Source organism: Charadrius vociferus, unplaced genomic scaffold (genome assembly GCF_000708025.1).
Source record: "Charadrius vociferus isolate BGI_N301 unplaced genomic scaffold, ASM70802v2 scaffold126, whole genome shotgun sequence".
NCBI classification, from domain to species: Eukaryota; Metazoa; Chordata; class Aves; order Charadriiformes; family Charadriidae; genus Charadrius; species Charadrius vociferus.
In genome coordinates, this window is record NW_009648894.1 from 3,341,163 (window position 1) to 3,368,930 (window position 27,768).

The 27,768-nt window shown below is 35.9% G+C and overlaps 1 protein-coding gene across 1 annotated transcript in view; it reads left to right on the forward strand.

Annotated features, from left to right (window-relative positions):
- The window catches only part of ARMC3 (armadillo repeat containing 3), a 52,234-nt gene that overhangs the window by 1,654 nt on the left and 22,812 nt on the right, over positions 1–27,768 (forward strand). The window contains 8 exon segments of the mRNA XM_009887135.1: positions 6,592–6,709; positions 9,227–9,352; positions 11,057–11,125; positions 11,453–11,628; positions 12,932–13,126; positions 13,899–14,082; positions 19,355–19,507; positions 19,631–19,736. Of these exon segments, the coding sequence (XP_009885437.1) occupies positions 6,592–6,709; positions 9,227–9,352; positions 11,057–11,125; positions 11,453–11,628; positions 12,932–13,126; positions 13,899–14,082; positions 19,355–19,507; positions 19,631–19,736 (1,127 nt within the window).

A 27,768-nucleotide genomic window follows, 5' to 3' on the forward strand; every position in this document is an offset into this window, starting at 1 on the left:
GTGAAGTCCAGATGGCATCTGCAGTTTTTGGCTTAGTTTTTACCCTTATTGTACTTCAGGTTAGCATATCTCTTCTAGCAGTTCTATTAGGCGAAAAAAGCCTGAATGTTGCATAGCTAAACAGTATTAAACATGAAAATAGATCATTGATTAGTTGTAACTATCAACCAAGAAAATCTTCTACCTATGAGAATATTGTTAATAGTGATCATGTAAAATTAAATCTCAAAACTTTAAATTTCACCTGGATATTTCAGATGGCAGGAAATGAGACGCAAACAAAATAAAAGATGTATTAGCCTTTATCTTCTGATTGATAATCTGCTTATGAAAATGTCAAATCCAAGAAAAGAAGCCTTGAGATAATGTGGACAGGCTTATAAAAGGGGGCCTTTGTGCATCTGGAATGCTCTGAGAATATATGGTACTGCAGATGACCACTAATTTTTATAGATTTCTAGGAACAGGTGGGAAACGCATCTCTTAGCCTAGCCACTGCTTATATGGTTCAGAAGGCATTCTGAGGACTTTGTTTTCCCTGCCTTTCATAATTTGTCTCTTTTGCTATTATCTGTTCTGAGAATTGGGCTTCTCCAGGAAAAATATTGCTTTAAGCCTCTGTCTCTATATGGATGACCTTAGACAGTAATTCAGGCAGATAAAATATGCTAGCTTTGACATAGATTGATAGGAACTTTTCCTATGATAACTTCATTAAGTTTGGTCTAGGCAATATTACTATTTGATAATCAGCTAGGGTATAGACCTTAAAAGGGAAGCCTAAGATTACCATTAGAGAAAATACTGGAAGAAAGCTAAGTATTTTTGAAAATGGCTTCATTCCCAACAGTGATGTTAGAAAGGTGGAATAGATGAAGTGGCACTGTCAAGTCCTGAAATTCAGTCTCCACAGAAACACCTTCTTTTTAGCAATTAATGCCTAAATATTAATTTGACTTGACTTTAGTAAGGCTTTCAACAGTCTCTTATAGCATCCTTATAGACAAACTGATGAAGTACAGACAAGATAAACAGACAGTGTAAATGAACTGAAAACTCACTGAACTGCCAGACTCGGAGGTTTGTGATTACCAGCATGAGGTCCAGCTAGAGGTTAGGCTGTAGTGTTGCGCCCCAGGGGTTGATCCCAGGAGCAGTACTGTTTAACCTCTTCATGAGTGACCCGAATGATGTGACAGAGTGCACCCTCAGCAATTTTGCAGAAAATACGAAATTGAAAGGAGTGATTGACAGACCAGATGGTTGCGCAGCCATTCAGAGGGACCTCAACAAACTAGAGAAACAGGAAAACGGGAATTTCATTAAGTTCAATAAAGGGAAATGCCAAGTCCTGCACCTGGGGGAGGAATAACCGATACAGACTGGGTGATGACCAGCTGGAAACCAGCTTTACAGGAAAGGACCTGGTGATTCTGGTGGACGTGCACTAGCAATATGCACTTGGGGCAAAGAAAGCTAACAAAATCCTGGGGTGCATTAGGCAGAGTGTTGCCAGCAACTTGAGAGAGCGGACTATTGTCTTCCACTCAACATTGGTGAGTGAGACCATACCTGGAGTGCTGTGTCTGCTTCTGGGTTCCCCAGCACAAGACATGGACTTACTGGAACAAGTCTGCCAAAGACTTGGAGCATTTGTCATATGAGGAGAGACTGAGAATTGGCACTGTCCAGTCTTGAAAGAGTCTTGTCAATGTGTATAAATACCTGATAGGAGGGAATAAAGCAGTCAGACCAGACTCTTCTCAGTGATGCCCAGGGAAAGGATGAGAGGCAATGGGCACAAACTGAAACCCAGGAGGTTCCATTTAAACATTTTTTAAAAAGTCTTTTTTTTACTGTAAGAATGATGGAATATGGCACAGGTTGTGCAGAGCGGTTATGGAGTCTCCATCCTTGGAGACAGACAAAATCAGACTGTGCACCAGCCCTGAGCTCTAGCTGACCCTGCTCTGAACAGGGCAGTTGGACCAGATCATCACCAGAGGTGCCTTCTAACATCAGCTGTTTGTGATTCAGTGGAATATCCTGGGTTTATGTTGTTAGTATAGTTAGTTAAGAATATCAAAGATATCAGTAATGCTTCTAAAGTCAATGAAAGGCGCAATGATAAAGCAGACCTGTAGTCAGTTAATTCAAATTTAAACTATTTTTTTTAAATCACAGCATTATTAAACAACAGAATAATAGCAGATAAATACATCCTTCAAAAGGTGGGATTTGCATCTAAATGGGAAAACAAAAAAGCCTTGCACTCACAAGTGAGACATAAAAGCACAATGTCACAATGCACCAAAATATTTTGGGAAAGAACTAGCAAGGATACAACTAGCAATAAAGCTTTTTCCAAATTGACTAGAAGCAAGAGGCTTCTTAGAGGGACACTATTAGGTGATTAAAGTCATAAAAGAAAAGCAAAATAACATATTTTTGTGTCAGAAGACAAAGCTATGTAGCAAATCACTGAAACAAATGTGAAGAAATTGCCAAAATACGAATAAATAGTATTTCCCTGAGTCTTGTTCTTACTGAAAAATAGCTAAAAACTGAAATTGTGGTACTGTTACTTATGGTATTTAATATGCACCCTTTATACTAGAGGAATGGAGGCTAGAAAATTTTGTTTTCAAAAAGAAATACATCAGTAATTACAGAAAGTTTGTCTTCCACACAGTGTAAATTGCTAGAACAGTTACCAAAAAAAAAAAAAAAGATACATGGATAAATATGATAGTAATGGGGGCAAATCCATACTACTTGTGTTGAGGAAAGTTTGATCTCTGAAATCTATTTGAATTCTTTAGAGGAGCCAGTGAGCAAGTGGATAATGGCGTTCTCGTCGATACAGTTATTTAGCTTTTTCAAAAGATTTTAGACCAGGCTCTTCACTCACAGAAACGCTATCAGGTAAAAAGAAAATCTTCTCCTGGCAATAATGTCTGGTTATTAAATAGAAAGCAAAGGTGAGAAAACAAATTAATGTTCAGGTTTCATAATGGAGTGAGGTTGCCAGTGGAATGTCATGGGGTTTTATTCTGCATCCTGCGTCATCCAGTCTGTCAGAATTGATGTGGATACTTTCATGAAAATGGCAGCCAGTTACTCAGTAGGCAAAAGTGAATAAATACAACATTTCAAATTCCAGAAATGAAAGACAAAACACCATATCACTAGCAAATGCATTATGCATGCCTATGTTGAATATCATTCACAGTTCTGGTGTTTCCATCTCAAAAAAGTACAGTTGAACTATAGAAAAGTACTAAGAAAGACAATAAGAATAGACAGAGTGGATTCTGTATTAGGAAAGATCAAAGAGAGTAGGTTTCTTCATTCCCCAAATGAACTGACTGTGAAGAGGAATATCATAGAAACTTACAAAATTATGAATATACAGGGAAGGCAAATGGGTTTCATTTATTTTGCTGTTTCTTAAGATGAATGAACTGTGGAGGACAAATACTGTTAACAGGTGGTAGCTTTAAAACAAAGAAAAAGCACTATTTATATGACTGTTAAAGTGTGATACTTGTGTCTCAGAATATTAAGGGTGGCTAAAATACAGATGACTTCAGAAATTATGTACCAAATTAACGGTTGAAAATTTTACTTGGACTCTTTGAACACAGAGGTAAAATTGCTAGTTCAGCAGTTCTCTAGGTTGCAGGGTGCTGGAGTCTGGGAGGGAATATAAGTAAAGTTTAATAGCCTGCTTGCCCACACCTGTTACTGGCCTTTGACGGAGACAGAATGCTGGGCTAGATGGGTCTTTGGTCTGACTGGAAACGTATTTTGTATTACCTTCAATTTCAACTAAGTTAAGTTGATGTAAGCCAAAAAAAAACCCAAAAAAAACCCCCAAATACTCTGCAGTTTCTAATGGCTTTGAAGTCAAATGTACACAAAAATCATGATCAAAGACATATAGAAGTTTTTGAATTACAGCTTTCTTCTTCATTTAACTTGCTTTTTTCTTAATACAAACTGAATGTTGGAAATGTTGTTGTTTATAAACCAGTTAAATTTCTGTGTTTAATTCAAGGTTGTTTGTAACTTCAGGCATATTATTCTAGCAGGTAATCTGTCCTGCCTGTGCCATTAAGGGAAGAATCTGCAATGGCATATGAAGATTTAGGAGCAAACCTTGATTTTTAAAAAAATAAAGGGGGAGGGAGGAGGGGGGAACTCTAGCTATGCTGGCATTCTGATGAGCAAAAGTCATATCCAGTTCAACGATAGTTTTGACAAACTGTTATTTACCAGCAAATCACTGATCTGCTCAGGGCTCTGACTTCTTAAACATGCATTGATTTCAGTGACTCTTCTTACTGTGTTTTCAGCACAAAACTATTTCTAATAGGAAAGTGCCTATTGAATATTTCAGACAATATTAGTGAATCTAATGTCTGTACAAATTAGTAGAGATTGGACCAATTTCACTCTGCTCATGTGCCAACCTGTCGTTAAAGCCTAGGAATTATCAATGAATTGTAGTTCATACAATTACTTGTGAACATGAGAGGCAACGAAAATGGAGCAACATAATAGCGTCTTTGGTGTTAGATCAAAATAAATAAATAGCTGAGATTTAAAACTCTTATTTCATATTTAATTTCTTATTAACCTTCATCTGAGATAAATCTTTGTGTTTATTTTTCTCTGGAGGACTAACAGCGTTTACTAAAAATTACATTTTTTTTCCCATCACCAAGTATTTGGCCAGACTCAGGAGACATGTCCATGCTTAAATTATAGCACTTACCTGGAGGATCATGTTCTGTCCACGCAAGAACACAAATGTGCAGAAGTAGAGAACTATGAAGGTGGCTAAAGGGGATTTCCATCATCTCTTAATTCTCCTGTATGCCTCTCATATGGGTAGAATGAATGACTGTTGCTGTGATAAGCTGAATTTTTTGCCTGCTTGCAATCCAAAAAGAAAATTTCCATAAAGAATTCCATTGCTTTAGGCCCATCATTAAGATGTCACTTGGACCACTGTGCCACTATTTGGTTTAATTCTTGTTGCTGAGTCATTATTAAGCAAAATGACTTATGGTACAGTAAGCTGATTTTATTTTCTTTGAAAAGGAGCGTTGTTCCATGACTTGTCCCTTGCCTCCAGCTTGTCACAGCAAGCTTGAAGTTCAACAGTGTCTTCAGATTTTCAGACCTGCTTGAAGCTAGGGAGACCAGTCAAACACATTAGCCAGGCAACCTCTTAACTGTTAATGAAACTTGGATCTTGATCTTACAGACTGTTAAATTGTACGTTATGCCTCGTGGAAGATGATGAAATTACTTAGATTTAAAAACCTACCAAAAATATTAATTTAGAAGTCTAGGTACTAGTATCATATTTTGCCTTATTTTTGAACGAGTCAGAGGAGTTTGAAGAAAAAAAAGCCTGCTCTTTGTTCATTTTCCTTGTAGCATGCTCATAACTTTTTTGAAGATTTGCTCCAAATAATTTCCTTGCTTGACAACTGACTTGTAGGTATCTTCATGCCCTTATTGTTCAGCAACACGTGCTTCTGATGCAGCTATTAGAGAGGTTTTAAATGAAGTAAACCAAATAATAGACATTTTAAAATATATACAGTGTAAATATACATTGTAATAATATTTTAAAATAATTTGTATTGCTATCTTAAATTATTAATCTGCTGTATTGTGAAGATAAATACACTGATATTGAGCGACTGCAAGACTTGAGTATCCGGTAGTTTCTGTATGTAAGACAGATACTCTACAGGCCTAAAGTGTGAGGACAGAAGACAGTTTTTCCATATTAAAAAGTTATTTTAAATCCAAATAAGCTTAAAACTTTTTAATGGATAGAATTTTCAGAAATCCTTCAGTCTTGTTGAAGAATGAAAGGCTTTTTTAGAAGATTCCCTTGCTCAAGTGATGTTAGTCCTGAAGAGTCTATAAAGAGGGTGAAAACTGCCAGATTAGTTGGAAGATTTCTTTCTGTGTGAGAGGTCAGTAATGGAAATGAACACTTCATGTCATTTCTAGCTGGATAACCAGGGATTATATCATGGACATACTTCACCTAGTACAAGATCATGGTGAGCTAGTGAACTGAGTTGGTGAAGGCACAGGAAGGGTCCTTTTATTTTTTTAAAGAAACCACCAAGTGTTAATGCCACAGAGTAATCAATTCCTCTTGCTCGTACAACGCCTAAGTTCATAGGCTCTGGGCACAGCTGCTCAAAAGAAACTTCTCATATTTGGTTCTGAAGCTGCAGGATGCTCTTACATGTGTAACAGAATTAGAGTTTGTTGCCTTCAAGATTTCCTAGATGTACAGGGTTTCCTCAAAATCTTCATTCAGGATGAAGTCATTATTATGTTTGGAAGTCAATTATTCTTTCTTATTTTTCAACAATGTCTCAAATTGTTATTAAAAAATTGAATTTCTCCAAGTAAATAGCAACTCATGGTAATATTTAGAACTCAATGTAGATCTCAAACTATATTTTTTTAATAAGATGTGGGGGTCTACTGCAGCACATGGGAAGGCTCAGTATAAATCAAACTATTCTTTCTTTTTTTTTTTGTTTGTAGTTTGATCCTTTATTGATTGAAAGCAAAACAGCAGCAACAGTTGTGCTAATGCTTAGTTCTCCTGAAGAGGAAGTTTTGGCCAAAGCTTGTGATGCTCTGTATAAATTTGCATCAAAAGGTTAGTCTTTTTGCAATGAGCTTTCCTTTGCGTTGCTTAGATTTTGGTAGTAGTTCACAATTTTTTAGTTTCCTAGCACTGAAATGTTCATTTAATCTCAAAGTTCTCTGTCAGAGTTTTGTTTTTTTTCTGAAATATCTATCAAACCGGTATTTGCAGTTATAAAGAAGTCCTGTGATTTGTGTGAAGGAAATTTTTATAATTTTGTTGTAGACTTTTAAATTCCTCGTTTAGTAGGGCTTGGTTTAAATATAACCAAATCTGTTTTGTTATGGGCAACAGACTTGCTTGTGGAAAAGAATTCTCTTTTTTATGTTACACTTTGAAACTTCCGTACCAGTGTAGTTATTTCAAGGTTCAGTTTTCAATAAAAATTACTTTTTAGCCTATTTCTGTAATGTTTGCATATAGCTCTTGTGTCAGTACTTCTGTGACAGATGATTTATTAGAGACTGATCAGCCTCCTTTATCAAGCTTATTTCTGTATTTGTTGGGAATCTACAAGTCTCCAAGATTCCAAATCTTCCAAAAGTCCCTGTATTATCTGTAGCTAAGCATCATGTTCCAGGTACCCAGAAGACATCTGTATAACAAAGGCTCAAAATTATGTAGCACATAAAGTCCTAAATTTTCTCCTACTCATTCCATGCCAGCCACTCTAATTGGTGTACACTGGTAGCATTATTGGTATAATTAATCTGCTTTAATATTAATTTCCATTTGATTTATATTTTCTTAAAAATTATGACTTTTTATGCTGATTGTTGTATTAATGGCAACTGTCAACACTGCTGAAGTTGTGAGAGAAGAGCTGAAGGCTTTGACAGTTGGCTAGGGATCACTGGGTTCTGAACAATACTTAGGTTCAACTTAATATGGCAAGCTTGACTGAGGGCATGCAACCAAATTGTGAATATGTGAAGACAGAATTTGGACTGTTGGGAGACAGCTAGGCACCGCACATCATAAACTCTGTTGGCTTCTTCCCTGCTGTCAACAGTAAAATATTGCACACTGCAAGAGGACAGATGTTTGATTTTTCTGTTTCTACTAAATGAATAATCCTTTAAATTGTTAATGTTATCATTGATATATCACTGATATTCCTGCAATCTTCCAGAAGACTAGACCGTAATTTTGCAGTGTGTCACAAGAGAAGGAGATGTTTTCACTTTGCAGTTAAGTGAATGGTTAGAGTTGGAAGCGACCTTAAAGATCATCTAGTTCCAACCCCCCTGCCATGGGCAGGGACACCTCCCGCTAGACCAGGTTGCTCAAAGCCCCTTCCAACCTGGTCTTGAACACTTCCAGGGATGGGGCATCCACAACTTCTCTGGGCAACCTGTTCCAGTGTCTCACCACCATCAGAGTAAAGAATTTCTTCCTAATATCTAATCTAAACCTACCCTCTTCCAGTTTGAAGCCATTCCCGTTATCCTATCACTACATGCCCTTGTAAATAGTGCCTCTCCAGCTTTCTTGTAGGCCCCCTTTAGGTACTGGAAGGCCCTATAAGGTCTCCCTGGAGCCTTCTCTTCTCCAGGCTGAGCAACCCAAACTCACTCAGCCTGTCTTCATAGGAGAAGTGCTCCAGCCCTCTGATCATCTTCATAGCCTTCCTCTGGACTCGCTCCAACAGGTTTATGTCCTTCTTATGTTGCGAGCTCTGGAGCTGGATGCAGGACTCCAAGGTGGTGTCTCACCAGAACAGAATAGAACGTTTCTTGAGTGTTGCTTGTAAATTACGTCCCATCCCTCAATACAAAATAGTTCTTCTATTTTAATTGTGTTTTGGCCTGAGAATGAGCATAGTTGTCCAGTCTCTTCTCACATTGCTCACCTGTAGCCAGAAAGGACAGGTGTGGTTCATTAGAAAATGAATCATAAAGCTGTTGTGGGAACTGAGAATAGAAGTAGGTTTTGGATTTTGTTTCTTGTGTTTTGTGTGGGTTTTGAATGAGCAGGAACAGAAGGATGTAATAATACAAAACGCTTCTGTTCTTTACATGGCCATAGTCTATACAGCTACAAAGTGCTCCAGTCTCAGCTGGTAGAAATCTCAGGTGGGATTTAATAATCAAAATCCTGGTAGTTGCTTCAGTTGAGGGGTAGTGCAGATCCACAGAATGAATTAACTGTTATTTTGAGGAAAATAAAATCGGGAGGCAAGAAAAGAGGAAAATAAAATTAGGTTCTTAATGATATCATTCACCTGTACTTCGCTAAATAGAAAGCTGTCCTTTGTACTGCCACTGCAGCCTCCAACAACTGAGTTGGGTGTCCAATAGGCAGAAGCATTCTTTGCTTTGCAAATTAGTCCTAGATAGTATTAATCCTTGATACTATTTGAAACATGTTTATTTGAGATATAGATTAGACAGTCTCCCAAGGTCCTGTCCAGGCCTTTGTTCTTTGATTCTACAGTCCAATAAAAGATTGTTAGCTGGTTTACTTTGTTACATTAGAACTGTGAGCGTGTTGCATTTTTATGGAACTTTTAACCTAATTATTCTTCAGGTGATGAAAACAAAGTGACACTTCTTGGTCTTGGAGCAGTGGAACATCTGTATAAACTCATATCACATGAAGATCCAATTGTACGCAGAAATGCCATCATGGTACTTGGCATCATGGCTTCTAATCGTAAGAGTTTCCAGTTTTAAATATTTTTATTTCTTTATTAACAGCCCAGAATAAAGGAACAAATTCAGCTAGAGTGAACTCCACTGATTTTGAGAAAAGTTACAAGAGAACTTAATTTTCCTCCAACCCTTATTTTTGTTTTGACAGGGCCAAATATAAACGGTTTAATACTGGAATTATGTCTATCAGGGAAAGCCTGAGTACATAGGATGCCTGCCAGTGTGGAGAAGATACACTCTTCTCTTTTACAAAAGTTGGGAGAGAGCGATAAAGTAGTATTTATCATCTACAGAAAATGATATGGTTAAATATCAATTGTTACTTGAGGCTTTAGTGTAACTACAGTGATAAGGGAGAAAATGTCTTAAATTTAAAGTAGCTAATTCACGTATTGATTGCAAAAAAAAGCCCTGAAGTATCAAGCATTGGCACGCATATTTACCTAGCTTCTTTGGCAGGTCAGTGCTGCTGTAAATGCTTTGTTATCTGTATCTGAGCAAGTGAAATTCAAGTAGTCTTGAATATCTCTCAGATACATTGCATTCACGGCACAGCAGTGTACCTACTGTAGCGATACCATTATTAAATGATTTAACTACAGTATATGCACATATTCTTGTAGCTTTTTTAAGGTGAGAATGGATGTATTACATCCATGCTGGGTGGCTGAGTGCCAAATGATCAAGCTGTACTGAGTGTTAGGTAGACATACCTGAAGACGAAAGGATAAGTGACATAATGTTGAGTTTCAGTGACTGTTATTTTTACAATGCTTTATAAACCTTCATCTAGTTACTATAATTAATCAGGTCTTATTTTGGTAGTTGTTCTGCCCAATTGTCTTCCATGATGGTATGCTAACCACTATTTAAGTTTTTTCGTCAACAGCTACCTGCTTTTCATGTTGTGCTGGACTTTATGGTCTTTACCTTAGCTTGGCACTGGCATATCGTTATAGTTACTCCCTTCAGATCTTGACTTCCAACGCTGCTGCAAAAACGTGGATGTGAATGACTGAAGATCTTCCATGTATATTATTCACATCTTTTTTTTTATTTTCTTTAAAAGTAAATTCAACTCATACCTTTTCTCTTACATTTCAACACTGTAATGTGTTGACAGTAACAACACAGCCCTGTAAGATCAGATGAAGTCTGTCCCAAAGAATGTTTTTTGGTTATACTATCCAGTGGTTGTGGTTTTGCTAGTTTGCCATTGACAACAGTGAAAATGCATTCTGAAAGTCTTTAAAGTGATTTTAATAAGACCTATCTAATTCATGTTTTCAATTTGCAGTGTGGGCTCTGTTAGCATAAAATTAAAAAATGATGGCTTGAAAATTAAATAACGGAAGGATTGCTTTTAGTTTGATAATTTTAACCACAAATAATTTTAACTATTGGGTTCTTATTTGACAACTAAAACTGTGCAATATTTAATCAGAACCTGCTAGATGCAAGTATTGTGAATAAAGTTTCAATGAAGTATTGAGGAACTTCCTATATATTGAATGTCAAAGAATGTTGTCTGGTACTTGAAAATTTATGATCTCGGTATAACTTTCGTTGTGTGTCATTCCCAGTCAGATCTTTTTGTCACTCAGGGAGTAACCATAGGTACATTTCCCTTGGAACAGAATCCATTTCTTTACTCAGCCAAGACTGCCAAATGAAAAACCTCATATTTGTATTTATTCCATTGTAGATGATGTCAAGAAGTTACTGAGGGAACTGAATGTCACAAATTCACTTATATCACAGCTGGCGCCAGAAGGTAGCTTGCAGTATTCATTCCTTGTGCAAAATACACTCAGAAATAATTTATGATTGCCATTTGATCGGACAATTTAATGAAATCTTCCTTGTAACTTATGATTTGTCATAATGCATGTTAAATAGGTAATTGCTTTTATAGGATTAGCTCTGTTACTCACTGAGTAGTGTTTTATGTTGTACAGATGCAGCAAGATGTTTATGGAGATGTCAGGTACGATTAACAGCTATTGTTTATTGACTTCAAATAGTATTTTAAACCATTGGATTAGTGAACATATACTGTGCTGAATAAAACTTGATCAAAATATTTTTTTCCCCCCCACAGAAGATGTAGCCATCCATGAATTTGCTACGCTCTGCCTAGCACATATGGCTGTTGAACATACTACTAAAGCACAAATGTTTGAGCAAGGTGTATTAGAACCACTTGTCAGACTGCTAGGTAGCCCTGATCCTGATGTTAAGAAGAATTCAGTTGAATGTATCTACCTCCTGGTGCAGGTGAAGTTTGTTGTTGTTGTTTTAAATTACAGAGGCAGAAAAGCACTTCCCCCCCCCTTGCCATCCTCTGTGGGGTTAATAATTTTAGAATATTTGGTTCCTTTACTCCCCAGTGTTCCTCAATGTGTTTTAAAACATTACACCCCAGTCCTTAATTGTTACATTAGTTACGAATATAGCTGATTTGACTCTAATTCTGTTGAACTTAATTCAATTATCCATGCTGTACAGCAATGTAAGTGAGATCAGATTCAGATTTTTTTAATTAAATATCAATTTGTTTTCTTAGTTGGAAAATGTTAATCTCGGTAATGAGAGTTATAACCTATCTATCCAAAAGGTTGGAATAATCCTGTAAATTAAAGAACTTGCAATTGCATTGTGCCTTCTTTTGGCCAGCAAGTCCATATTTTGAACATCTTTTTAATGATAGGTGAATGCTGTCAACAGCTACTTTCCATACTGGGAGGAATAGATTTGTTATTGGCTACTTTCACACTCAGCACTAATGTCATCCATATGCTGCTTAGCAAAAGAATGGTGCATTTGTATGGCAGTTCTCTCCATGGCTTAAGCGAATCAATTCAATAATGAATTCAGTTTATAACTCTATCTCTTTTGGGGCATCAGAGCATGTCTATTCAGAATCACATTTTACTCTTTCTCCCTTTTTACTATCTCGCTGTCTTTGTTGCAGGGTATATCTGGATAACTGCACCTGGTGCTTGCTTATATTGATAAGGATAATTGCATGCTGCACATGTGCAATAAGCTATTTAAAAGCAAATTGTAATTTATTTATTTATTTTCTATTTTAATATAATCTACTACTGTCTTTTTATTAAGCTGCATATAGGCTGTTTAAAGTTGAAATTTTAAATTGCTATTTCATAATTACTAAAACAAAAGAAGATATAGCTATGCAACCACAGTAGAGTGCAAAAACTATTTTTCCCTCACTGAGGTAAATAAAAATAGATTTAAAAAACTTTCTCAAAGAAATGTGTATGTTGAGACAAACATGGCAAAACCAAGAGTAAATAGGCTTCCTTAGACAGGACTAGATTCTGTAGTGTATACTTCAGTCATGCCAAAAAAAATGGAATTTGAGGTTGGAGGGGCTTGATTATATTCAGTTGGATTCTTAGCTGAAAAGAAAGAAATCTTCAGAACTGCAAGTTCTGGAGTATTGACTCTTTTTTGTATGTTTGAAGTCAGATTTTTGGTGTTCTTTCTGTAAAGTCAGGAATTGTACTGTTATATTCTCTATCGCTAACAGTCTTTGTTGAATATTTTACTGCAGGATTTTCAAAGCCATGCTGCGGTTCGTGCACTGAATGTAATTCCACCCTTGCTGGAACTGCTGAAATCTGAATACCCAGTTATTCAGTTGTTAGCCCTTAAAACCTTGGAAGAAATTAGCAAAGACAGAGAAACCAGGATAATACTGGGAGAAAATAAAGGATTAGATTGTCTTCTGAAGATACTGGAAACCAATGTACAGTTTACTTGCCTTAAAAGTTTTTTGTTCTTGCTTCTATTGTTTGTGTGACCAATGAGAAATATTATTCATGTTACGAAAGAGTGATAAAAGAATAGAGTTCTTTACTTGGCGCTAACTACATAGAAATAGGATAAGCTAGGATACCCAATTTACTAAGAAAGGGACCAAATGGATTAATCAAAATGTTTATATTTGTTTTATTGCTTTATTGCTACTAGTAATACTGTTTTGCGTTTACTGTCCATTTCTCAAACTGTTGTAAATATCAGAAAAATTCACCATATAGCTCTTTATATGACATTTCTTAAAAATTTGTTATTATATGCTGAAGTCTGGTGCTGGTTCCTAGTTTGAACATTGATTTTTTTTCTGAATTTACTTTGATATGAATGGTCTTAAATATAATTTCCTACCTCAGAAATTTCATTGTTTATGTTATTATCACACTCATTTTAGTGCTTCTTGAGTTCAGGTGTCACCACGGGAAATATAATGCATAGAGAAATTTGTGAAGTTTTTAAAGTTTTAAGATGACAGGTCCTTTCTGAATACCTGCCTAACCCACTTTGATGTAAATGAGAAACTTTCGGGTTTTTACTGTTTTTGATAAATTGTGTTGCATCCTAAGGCACATAAAAAAAAAATATACAAAAAATATGAGTACAGTAGGAATAAACCGTCCCAAAGAAAGTAATGACAAGTTAGAAGCAAAAGATATTTTAATCCTTATTTGAAGGTTTTTTGTTTGGGGTTTTTTCCTTATTAGGAATTCAGCGATCTACATGTGGAAGCTCTTGCCGTGTTGGGAAATTGTCTTGAAGATGCACATACTCTGCAACTGATTCAGCAGACAGGAGGCCTTAAAAAGCTACTTTCATTTGTAGGAGTCTCTACTGTTCCAGATATTCAGAAGAATGCAGCAAAGGCAATTGCCAGAGCAGCTTATGACTGTATGTGAATTTTTAAAAATTCATGGACATGAATTTGTTTATGAAGTAAATTTTCATCCAGAATGAGGTCGTCTTATCTGCTTGAGGGTAGTACTTGTGCTGAGGAAAACACTGGCAAGAATGAATTACAGTGATGAATCTTGCCAGTCAGAGCAGCAATTGGATGCTAGGCTGTATATATATATACACACACACATATATATGAAAATGTTAAGATTTTGCCTCAATTTACTTTTAAATGTAATATATTCGTGCAAAATGCTGTCCTCAAAAAGGAAAATTGAGCTCTGAAAAATACAATCTTTATCTTTTGTTTAGTGATGCCATCTTCAGCCACCTTTGCTGGCACTATTTCTCATCGCTATCAGTTAAGACTTAATCTCAAGCTTACTTCCTTTTGCATACAACTGCTTGCCTAAATGTCAGGCAATTTCAAATACAAATTCCTTTAACAGGGACATGAAAAAAAAGCCTTTCAAATGGCTTGCAGATTAATATTCCCAGTGGAGTTAAATAGTTTCATTGTCATCTTTTTATAATTATTCATTCTATAGTTCTTTTTATACACTTTTCTTTAATTCACCAAGGAATTCTGAATTAGGCAGAACATGCTCGTCATTTTTGCCCACATGGATGCCTTTAAATAAATCGACATTTGAAATTCCTTCCATACGTTGGCTTCTGAGTTGCAACATGTGCCTACTAGTGCTATGTAACAAAATGCAGTGTAAGAAATAACATACTTCTGTCTATAGAAGACTTTAATTCTGTCAAGGGATTTTGATGACAGTAACTATGACAGTAGAGCTTAAATATTTCATTCATGTTTCTATGATCTCGTGGTTGAATCATGTCTTTAATTTATGTGTATTTTACAAATGTATTTAATATATGGCTAAAATAATCTCTCCTTTCTAGAGTATTTCAGACCTCCTTTCTCCTCTCTCCATCCTATCTTTCCAATTCTTTTCTCACCTTCCTTAGTTTGACATCCTGAATATTTGTAATTATTTGGATTGCAAATGATACATGAGAAGAGTGGAAACTATTCTGTGGGTTTCTGTATGCTTTTATCATTATCTATTGGAAGCTTTGCAAGTAACTGAAAATTTTCATTAATGTTTAGGTATCAAAGATAGGAAGGGACCTTCTTACACCAGTATTTTCTTTGTGTATTTTCCTGTATTGTTATTTTATTATGCTACTTAGGACTGTCAGTATCATTTTTATAGTCCTGTGACAGGCTTGTAAGTAGTATGCTAAGCAGATTTATATTTGCTCCTACTACTTTCTACTGCATCTCCCTCCTTTTTCATATAAGCATATTTTTCAAATAAGCATAGCCTTCTTTTCCTCTTTCACACCTTTTTCAGTTTTTGTGGCCTAATATTTTAGCAGCTGTTCGCAGAAGCATGTCTGAACACAACATTTTTAAAGCACGGTGGCAAGAACTACACATAATATATTACAGTACTGCCTATGATCTTATATCATGGGAAGTTACCGTCAGCAAAGATGCATCTTCTTGTCATACTTCTTTACAAATGGAGTCAATGTGGTTTCATTATAAAGGTTTGCTCTCTTCTTCACCCTATGACAGTTGGTATGGATGCAGCAAGCTTGGAAAATAGATCAAAAGAAGATTTAAAATATTTGCTTTCAAGCTGTAGAATTTTGGTGACAACGAGTTAGACAAAAGGCAACATGTACTGGTGCAGTGGAAAACACAGTCCAGTAAACTTGCTGCTCAGTGTGGCTCCCAGGAGTATTGAATTTATTTCAGATACATAGAGCTGCTGGTCTAAAGTCAGCCTTCCAGCGGAAAGAAAAGTGGCATTGGGGCCATTATAAGAAATAGTCCAAGTGCAAAAAGAAAACAGAAATATTTGCAGTTCTTGTTTGTTTGTTTGGATTCAGGTTGTAAATATACTAAACAGCCTATCCAAATGGCAACACTAATGTATACTATACTAAATACTTGCAGTGATGTAAATGCAATATAATACAGCACAGCTCAAAGTTCTTTTATGAAATTTTCATTAAATTTGCAGTAGCCATACAGTAGCCCGCATTCTTCAGGTTTGATAATCGTGGTTGCAATTTACTAACATTTCCTGCATACTTGAGGAAAAAAAAATACTGCATTTCATTGAAATGAAAAACTTACTGCTGCTATGATAGAACATGTATCTATCTGTTTTTATAATCCTGGCAGCTGAGTATACAGCAGTGTCTGGTTTTGAAATTATTATTGGTGACAGATGGAATTTAGTTTTGTTTTTTTCCTGATAGATGTGATCATAGCAAACAGTTTTGTTTTATGTCCCTTTCAGCCCTTTGGAAAGGGACTTCTGTAAGTTTTTGTTGTTGTTATAAGACAGATGTATCCCTTAAGAGCTATTCTCAATATCAGAATAAATTACACCGTACAAACACTGTATTCAATTTTAAATAGCAGCATCAGAATGCTGCTCTGGTTAAGCAATTAAAATTGATCATTTTTCTATATGTAATCATTATCCCTTTGCCCCTGAAAATTTGTTTTGTTCTGTAACATAATTTTGAATTTAATATATTAATTTGTCAAAGGTTTTCTTTTGTATGCTCAGAATTACAGTGGTTAATTTTACTGGGATTCCCTCCTTGCCCAGCAAATAATGTAGTCATTTCAGAATGCAAAATATAATTTAATGCTATAAATTATTGAATATCTGTGAGTGGATTATCTGGACTGTTGATTGACGAAGGCCTGACTTTTCCCTGACAATGCCAGATGCACCAGCAACAACAGAATGCTATGGAGTGTGTATGGAGAAAATGATGATTGTGCTCACTTGAGTTTGGCCTCACTCTGCCAAACTTCTGGTTTGAAGCTCTCCCTGTTCTTTACGTGTATCTAAATGCAAATCCTTTCAAAAGGGAGCATACTAAACATGCTCTGTACCCTGATTAAGATGTACTTTTTCATAATACAGGTTTTGTTTATCTAGGTTATCTCAACTCAAGATCAGTGAGAGGTCATGATACTCTTTAACATTAACTTTTTGAATTTGAAATTGATATAAATAATAAGGTGACGACAGTGAGCTGAAAATGTAATCAGTAGAACGCTGATCATGATTTGGGGATACCAAGGGGAAATAGGAAAATATATTGAAAAACAAAGGTTGGCTCATGATAGGGTCAATGCATGAAAAACTGGACAGAAGTGTTAGTACTCCACACTCTTATGGGCTGTGCCTGAGTATTTTACTCCATGTTAAATCAATGTATTCAGATTACTTAGGGGTCAAGAAATTCATCACTGTAAATATGGTGTTGGCACTGACATGAGAAGTGCTTAAGTACAAAGGATGCTTTTCAGTTGTACATTCTTTCTTTTCTCTAGTAAAGGAAACAAAGGAAATGACTCATACAAACAGAGAGAGGATCGGCAGAAAATACTCATCCCTTCAATAGAATTGGCACCTGTATCTTAAAATATTAGTAATTTTCATCTGTCTCTCTAGCTAGCTAAATATAGGTGCATACTCTTTACCATAGATTCAAATCCAAAATCTGTTTTGATTATTGAAATATTCTTTATTTTGTTTAAAACATTTTAAATCACTGTTTTCACTCATTCAAATGAATTCTATTATTATTTCATATAAGCATAAATTATCTTCAAAATGAAATGCTTAGCCGTCATCATAACTGCTTTTAAAAGCAAGAATAATTTTTAAGAAAATCTGTAGAGTAATAAGTAACTTGCTGTACAAGAAGCAAATTACTGAGGCATGAAGAACCTCTAGAGATCATTATTAGGGATTATGGACTACTTTGGCAAGCAACAGGCAGTGGCATACTTGATAACTTGTCAAAACTGTCTGTAATCCCAATTAAAGCCTTCTCTTGAGAGCTGGCTGATATGCATCAAGGTTGTGGCCAAGGTTCTGCTAACACTTAAAATCCTTTCTGTTTTATTTGTTGCTTCTTTTGCTTTGGGATTTTAATTGCTTATCTCTGATGATTCTAAAAATGTTTAAAATTGAACTAGAGACGAGAAAACGGCTAGCTGTCTCGTGTGTGTGTGCATTTAGTCATTTCTGCTGTAACTAGATTTTCAATCAAACTTTCATTTCATTGGCTTTGTGGACTTCTGTTTGTTTACTTTCATTCACTAGTGTTTCAGTTTTATTTAAAGGAGTACTTATGATATTTTTCTTTCCTTTTAAATTTTTTTTATTTGCTACACAATGGTCCAAATTAAGGGAGTGATCCCTCAAAGCATTACTAAGCACTGGTAAAATTTCCAAATGTGTCAAAGTCCTGCTAACTTCTCATGCCCTGAATTTCTTTGATACATTTGAAAATTTTACCACGTAGGTATAACTTCAAGCTTGTAATTAATCTGCTTTAAATTATGCACATGGTTAAATGTTTAATGACCCCCGTAACTGTAGATCTTCCGTGCTGTCCAGTGGCTTTCTGGCTGAGAAAGTTTCACTCAAGGCTCTTTCTAACAAACACCTGCACTTCCAATCTCATCCATTTTGGGATGAGTGAGTTTATTAGCATAATTGTCGATGTCTGTAGATAGTTTGTAGGTGCTCTATGTTGTTACTTATGTAGAGGAAGGGAACATCTGTGTCCTTCCTTAGCTGCTGCCGATCATTGCATTTTAGGTCAGCAGTGAAACCTGTGTCACCAGGCTAAAATACAAAATTGAAATTCTCTGCAGAGTGTGCGTTAATGAAGAAATGCAAGATGTGCAGAATTTAAAATTCAATTTTTAAGTCCCCTTGCCTTTTTTTGTCTATTGTAGTACGTTAACTGGTACTCCACCAAGTTCAATTGTACATTTACTAGCACGTTCTTCAATTTTATGCATTTGGACTTTGTTAGCACAAAGTGAAGTCAAGCATGATCCTAAGTAAGTATGATCTGTTGAATTGGAAAAGCTGTTTTCTTCAAGCCTGTATGCATTCTGCAGTTTTAAGTCTTACAGAGAACAAACTTCATGTCCTGTTGGTCTATGTATGTTTAAAGCTGTATTTAATAGTCATCTTTTGGACTTGATTCAGAGTTCACTGAAGTCTAATGGGTTTTGGATCAGGTCCTTGGAGCACTTTTCTTAATTGCTGATGCTTCTGTTACCAAAGAATTTCCATTTCCAGGGTACCAAAAGCAAGCGTTATGTTGGAAGCAGCTATATGAAATCGAATTGATGTCCTTACACTGATTTAGAAAACGAATGCAGGTTAACACTATTACTATTTTTTGTTTAAAGCTGAAAATAGAAAAATCTTAAAGGAGGAAGAGGTGGAGAAGTGCCTCATAAACCTTTTGGAAATTGATAATGATGGAGTTAAAGTTGCTGCTTCCCAAGCTATTTCTGCCATGTGTGGGAATTCAGCTAGCAGACGTGCATTGGGACTCCAGGGTAAGTAAGGTGGGAAGAGATGAACTGAGAATCTGTGCTTTTCCTTTTACAAGGAGCATATTATAATTTTGGAGGCTGCCATGGTTATTTAAAGGTTCATGTATACAATTATTTCTTTCAAAGGGATTCCCCAGCTAGTGCAGTTGCTAAGCAGTGACAATGAAGAGGTAAAAGAAGCTGCAGTGACAGCATTAGCTAATTTGACAGCAGCCAGTCCTAGTAACGCAAGGTGAGTCTGCAATAATTAAATTATTATTTAAAACACTAATCTGAACACAAGTGAGAATATTTTGATTTTTAAAGAATGCTTCATCTTGTCCTTATGCTGCAAGGCAAGTCTGTTTGAATTTGACTGTAAGGCACTTTTTGGTGCTTATGAGTCATCTGGAATAGGTTGGTTCTCATCAGTGTTACAAGAGTTACGCTATCTCTATTAATGTCTGCTTTATCAAGGAAAGGTATGAAGCAGATGTAATGAAAGCAGAGATATAAATCACATTTTGAAGAGAACATATGAGGAAAATATGCCTTGTAATCTAAGACATTCGATGTGAGATATTTTTTGAAAATTCAAAATCAGTAAGGTATCCTTTAAAATTTGATGGTTCATGCAACTTTTTTGACTTCTCTAAACCCAGTCTTTGAGGGAGAGAGCACTCAGATATTCTGAATATTGGCATTGTCTTTCTTTTTTATCGTTTCCCAAGTAATAGAGACTGCTCATAGTCCTTTCTCTAAAAGAAAAGAGGTGTAACTTCAGTATCCAAAATAACGAACTAAGGATCGTTAGCTGACTATAAGTTCCAAAATAATTGTATCAACTAAATTCTACTGTCAGTTGCATAGTTCTGTTATCCCAACTCTATTAAAAGTTCTGTTCAGGGAAAAGAAACAGAGCAGCCTGACGTATATGAGCAATCACATGTAACTAACAAACCATAAAATAAAATTCCTTAAAAGTTTCCTGGAATATACTTAAGGAAGTTGTAATCCATTCACAGGCATTCTTTGAAGTGAAAAAGTAAAATAACTCACCAAATAAATTATTTGTTTCAATTTATTGATTCAGCTCTAATAGTCACCAGTATTCACTTAATGTTACCAGATGGAGACATAATTTGACACAAGAGAATAATGCTGTGTTCTCAGATTCACATAGTAGATTTTTTTTGTCTGATTTTCTGCTCTCCTTATGTGCGTGACTCTTCAGTTGGTGTCAGTGGGAGTCATACACACATAAAAAGAGTGCAGTACGGAGTCTAGGGGTCAAACTTTCAGCTCCGCTACAGCTGTTTTTCGTAGCACAGCCCTTTGAGGTTTCACATTGTGAAAAGGGAATCTCTGGAGAGTTTTGAGTTGGTATAGGAGCTTATGCCAACTCATTCAGTTTCTTTTGCCAAAGAGATAGTCAGGACATTGTTTAGCTCAGTGCTAGAACAATTCTCTGAGACCTCAGGCAGGGAAATAGCTGTCTTTCTTCCTCTGCATTATAATGGAGTCCATATTTCTTTCTTGCTGGGCAGAGTCAGGAAATTGTAAAGGTGGCTTACATATACTTCTCTCTCTTCGCAATCCAGCTCCAAGTACAATATGGAAGAACCAGATAATCTAATCACAGGTCTTCTGTGAAAATCAGGAAGCAATAATTTACATTAAATATGTATATTGGATGAATGCCATGTGACTATATAATTACTTCCAAGCTTCATTTCTAAATCAAAGCCATTAATAAGTCATAGAAGGGTCCAAGTGTGACTAGGATCTTTAAATGCATATATAGAGTTGAACCCTCAGCTGATACAAATTGGTATAGTTCCAGCTCACTGACTGAGTATCTGCCCCATATTTATTTTACATTCATAATAGGCAAAAAAATAGTTTGGAGAAAATGCATTCCAGATTAAGTTACCATAATCATATTTCACTCTGGAATATTGTGTGTGTGTGTGTCTTGTGAACCACTGAAAATAAGTGTATATATAATGAAGATGCTGATATACTTTTATAATGATGTGACTTAGCTGTGTAATTACGTTGACAATATTCTGGTCCCAAATGAGACTAATGAGACTATTGCCCTTTTATTGGTTATATATTAGATTCTTGTTATAAACCCTCCAAGAATATTAAATCATAAAGCAAGTAGTAGCAGGTAGCCCTTATGTGGCCAGAACAAAATGGCTACAGTAAAGGGGAAGACTATTTACCAGCCAAAAATTCAATCTTGTTGAATTCATATACACGTGTCCTGCCATATTTAATTTCATTTCATGAACATTTTTGCATGTTTTATATTAATTGAAGGTTGTGTACCTTGTCCTTTCATTTTGTACAGTATGCATTACAGAATGTAAACAGAATACCAGACTCCCATTTTTGCTGGAGATTTGTTTTTCTTGTTAGGAATATTTGGTGAAGAAGTGTTTTCTGCTTTCCATATAACATGGAAAAAAAGTACAAGTTAAAACGAATTGTGTAATTAAGGCTCCCACAACAGCTAGCTCATAAGGATAAAGTCTTACATTGATTAATAACACAAGAACAGCATAGGCAATGGGCAATACTACCCCCCACTAATGTATATTAACCTTGACCTTTAGGTGCTTCCCCACAGCAATGAAAGGGTAGTTCTATACCCCTACCCAATCAATCCTTTGTTTCTCAACTGAGACAGCTAATAAAGGTGTCAAATATGGTGGAGGTTTTGTAATTAGAACACCTGTTCACGATGAACGGGACAGAGACCAGCTTGTCATTTCATGCAAGTCCCCAAGCAACCACGATTTGGCAAAAATAGATAAACTAATGAATGACTCTGGCCCTTGTAATATTTTAACCAAAGATCTAGAGCAGAAGAGAACATGAATCCTGTACAAACGGTCTGAGTGTTCAGGTTTACTGGAAAACATGGTTTTCAATATGATCTGTACCAGAATACAGAAATTATTTCAGCATTTAGGTTTTTGCTGCAGAGCTGATGTTGTGTCATGCATCAGTACCACATAGAAAACAGTACAGTGGTCAAATGCCTCATTAGTTTACAGATTGACACCCCCAGATGATGCTTTTATCAGAATTTTATTGCAAAGTAATGACAGAATTTTAATTCTGCTGTATATTGATGATAAATTCTTTGTAAATTTGTTAATAATTTGGCTAAATAAAAATAAAATTGCAAAGTATACTGCAGTTTAAAATCCCACGTACTTATTCTAATATATGATGAAGAAATTATTTTGTTATGTTACTGTTTGTATAGCTCCGAGGCCATCTTTGATATATGTGTCAGAATTTGTTTCTGTGGTCTGCTTCTGGGAAGAAGAAAATTATGTTCAGCTGGGTATTTGCATCCACTTCACATTTTTTAATCCAGAACACTAACTTGCATTATTGAAAACTGTATACAGTTATTTGGACAGCAGAATGCCATTTTAAACACTGTGTGAAATCTGTCTATTTTTGATGTGTCCAAGCGTCGGGAAATGTAGGCACAGTCACTTCAATAACGTACATTGTGCACAAATTGAAAAATTGCACACAAACAAAGAAACAGCAGTGCCATCTATTGGACAGAAAAAATATTCTGTGCTGTCCAACTAACTACAGAACATTTTACTTCAGCCTCTGCCTATTTTTTCCTATTTAATGTGTAATCAATTTTTTTTGCTTTCCATGTATTTAGGATAAGCGAATCGTGTTAAATATAAATATGATATTAGTTAGAAGTAACACATAGAAATAAGATCTCAAGTGTACCAGTTAGTCAGACATTAATTTGACCAGGTCTTTTCTTCAGTATTGTTGTAGTACAAATGACATTTCTAATAGCCGTCTTCATAAATCTGGCAATGTCTGAATTCTGGGCACCTAATGGAGTTACTACTAAAGAAAAACATATGCTCTGAAATTTAGAGCTTTGTACTGGACATGAAAACTAATTAACAGCCTCAATAATATTTGTTTTAAATTGTTTATTTTAAGTGCAAAATTTATAGCATTCGGTTAGGGTTTGGTTTGGGGGAAGAAGGAAAGGGATGGTTTTTGTTGAGCTGTACTAAGGGCTGCAGGAAATTGTGGTACATGACAGACTTATGATCTGGCAGAATATTCCTCCTGGGGTTTATAATTAGTGTCATGTTACATATTTCTAAGTATTATATCTGGATTAAAAATAGTAAAGTATCATCCCCAAAATTGCAAAGTCAGCAAGCTTGATGTTACTTCATTATCTAATTCTTTAATTCTTCACAGCAATCAGTGGACCTAGTTACATTAGCAAAATTATGTCCATATAGGCAGTTACAAGCATTATCACAGCACCTGAATGTATGCTTTCTCAAATGTATCAAGATTTCCCAAATTTGGGAGTAGGTTGGGGATAGGGAGATAGGTTAGGAACTTGTTGGTTATGAGCAGTGCCCACTGAGGAAGAAGTGAATTATTACCTTGACTTCAGTGTGTGTTGCGTCTATTCCAAACTGAAATTCATATACTGATCTAATGACCCAAAATAGGTCCTCAGTCTATTCCGTATGGATAATGATCACCTGTAGTGAGAGTCCCTCACCTTCTTAAATGGAGATTTTCAGTATCCACAGCAGATATTTAGTGTTTTTAAGATGGATGTGGCTGTCAAATTTAAAGAATGTCTGGTTTTCTTACGTTTCAAATTTTGTGATTATCATGAAGAAGTAATGATTATTACCATTAGGTAGTAATATCACTAGGTAGTGTTCTTCCCTGTTAGAAAATAGGAAACTTAATCATACCTTTTCCATTTCAAGACTGTACATGGAACCTAGTTCACATAAATGGATCAATATTGAAGCATCGGTATTATGTAAGATAATAGATTCTTTATGGTTTAATAGTTCTTCTTTATAGGATAAGTTTGTGTTTCTGAAGGAGGAAATCAACAATAGAATGGCACTAGCTGTATTGTGTAAAGGTAATATGTTTTAATACTGACCCCTAGTGACAGAATTATATTTTTTAGCTACTGTGCTGCAAGGTAAAGGGGTTTTGTTGGGTTTTGTGGTTTGTGTTGTTATTTTTTACATTAGCAGCCCTTCTGCTGAGCCCTATGCAGATACAGTTAACTCATGCCATGAACAGATTCCTGTTTTGACGTTCTCTTAGTGTATATCCATAGTGTGATGGGTGCTTTCTAAAGAAAAAAGGACAACACGGTCATTACACAAGAGCTCAGAAGCTTTTCCGTGCAAGTTACATATTGACTTCCATGGAAAACTGCAAGACATTTTATGGTAAATTTCTCCCTTGGCAGAAGAGCTGAATCAAGGCTTAATGCTGGGATGGCATTCAGGAATGGGTTCCCACTATAACATCACATCAGATGACTGATACACAACCCATGGACAGTACCCTAAATCATGCCCTGCTGGCAAGTGCACAATGTTTCGCTCAGCCCCCTGTTGGTTTTCTCTCTTAGATTTGTGAAGGTGTGGCTGTGTAGAAACATCCTTCTATAGACTCAGACACTGTCACTGCATTTTGTTCCCAGTAGAGCTCTTATTTAACAAATAAATTTGTTAGACATTTTCCTGTTTGTTTGTTTTTAAACCTTGTTGCCTATCAGAGGTAGATTTCCATGGGATCAGGTGAAACTTAGTTCTTCCTGGATGGAGACTCCTAAGCCTGGGAGAGAAAACTGTGTTTTATGGAGTGGTGCAAGTACAGCGATTTCTCTTGAGTGTCTATCCCTACAGTGACATTCAGTGATATGCACGGAGATAAATTTTACTTTTTATGAATTATAAGTTGCAAGGGTTATTTTGCATTTGAGTAAATGTCAGACAAATGTATTGGTGCTTTTGCATGCACATTTTCTTTGTAGCCTATTTCTAAATTAAATGCAAATTATTTAAGTATATGTTTTAACTTTAGTATAGTGTGAAGTTATTTATTTTAAGTGCATATAAGGGAATTGCAGGTTTATGGCTGATCATGCAAACTTAATTCTGTCCTGCTGCGAATTTAACCTGTGCACTGACTGTGGCATGTTGTCTAATTGGACTGTCTTACACACAAGGGGGTAAAAATAAGCTTTCACAAGTAACTTTAAACCTTTTGACTTGCAACCTCAGTAATTTTGTCTTAACATAGTAGAACATGTGTACTTTCTTAGAGATTTAATTTTAAGAAAGAAAACTAAAAGCATACATTTCTCCACTCTGAATCATAAGAGCTTGAGCCTTTAGCAAGGCAAAACAGATTGCTGCCATTTGAGGTAAGTTCAGAGTTGTCCAGAAAAGACTTATGCACTGGTGAAAGCTGGGGTCAGGTTTCCCAGTCCGAGTACGATGTGTAGAGACTGACTTGGCACAGCTTTGCTGTCCTTCTTCATCTGGTGCTTCCAAAGATGAAGAAGAGGCGCTGTCTCCTCAGTCCCTGTGTTCAGATAAGTTCTTGTGAGGACCCTGCTTTGGCTTTTTCTTTCCTTCCCTCACACCTCCCTGAAGGCTGCTCTGGCAACTCCTGAATGTTCCCTGTTATTTTGCTTTTGTAACAATGTGGATTCCAGACTCTCAGCATTTGTGTTGAGTTATTGATTTTTGCATGGACTACTTCTTGGATCAGAAAAAAGAGAGAGGGAGATAGTGTCTTTTTCGTGAGCTTATCCTGGCTGAAGCTACACGGCATCTTTAAGAGGCAAAAAGGGTTTCTATTGTTGAATTTCAAGCCTTTCTCATAATAGTGGAAGAGTCAGAAATTGTTAATAAAGGTTGCGAGTACTATTATAATTGAAAGGCTCAGATATCATGAATAGATAGTTCATTATCAATGCCTATGGAATATTTCAAATTAGCTATACTGCAGCTTTAGAACTGAGATCTGTGTAACTTTGTCAGATGAGTTGAAGATCTCTGTGAATCCCTAAATGACAGTCAGGTATTACAGTCTCTGCTAATCCAGGTTTTATTGCTTCCAGACCGTGAGGTTTATTGAGTTGTGGGTTTGTTGATGTTTTAACAAGATACTTGTCATTAAAAAACAGGAATAGAGGGTTCAGTTCCTGAAATGAAAAATGAATATGGTTTGTTGATATCATCAATATTTTTATTGTAGCACAAAGGGGCCCCAAATTGTAGATCAGAGTCTCTTGTGCTATATTCCCTTACTCAGAATAAACATACTGACATTAATTTCCCTTGTATAGTGAAGAAAATGGAAGTAATATTAGTCTTTAAATAAAGCATGAATGACTATATACAACAGTCAATTGCTTTTGAAAATAATTAAATCGCAAAGTGAAATTTTTGGTAAATGCAGAAGACATTGGATGTGATTATTCTGGTGACATAACAAAGCAAATGAAGAATACTAATACATTTAAGGGAGAAAAAGAAAGATATTTCTTAAGCTTTTTTCAAACTTCTGGTTATGATACACTTTCTCAGTCAGAAATTACGTAATAGAACTGGATCAAAAATGCCTTGGGTGAAAAAGAAGTCATGCGATTTAACACAGATAGAGTTGATTTTAAAAAATGTGTGTGTAATTAGATGCATAATTCTTATGCATAATTTACATGCAATTATGTATGAAAATGAGATATGCACAGGCATAAATGGATAGCTAAGCACCTTGCACACAATCACAGTAATTTTACACAGAAATTAAACATGCAGTTGCAGATACATTTGGAAAATGAAGTCCATAAGGAGTCAGGAGGAAAAATTTGAATTTTTTCTGAGCAGAAATTTTGTTAAGTCCTCTGTCAGAAGGGATGAAGTAAACAGCATAGAAATGAATAAAAATATAATTTAATATAATCCAGTTTTTGTTCAGTTGTGGTAGAAGAAGCAAAGCCAAACATACTTTACCATTTTTATGAACTGTATAGTAGTATATAGTGTAAAGTGTAACGTGTAAAATAAGCACAATCCAGAGTAAACAGTGGTGTGAAGCCGCACCACTGCTGTTCCCCTCTATCTCCCCTCCATGGGTTATGGGCTTGGGGGGGGCAGCCTCAGCGGTTTCTGTCAGTTCTTTGAACACTGATAGTTGCTTTCTGCGTTAGGCTGGACCTTCTCCTCAGGAGGAGAATCCAGCTGGACCATTCCCAATGCACTGAGTAAATAATCCGTGATCTTTCTTGCCATGGCTAGGAGGCTTAGTCAGGGACTAGAGCTATTATGCTTAATGTAATGCCAACAAAGAGGTGGTTCTTGCCCCAGAGAGCTTACAGTCCTAAAAATAAAATAAAAAATACCCCCAGACTTTTCGGCCAGTTTTTA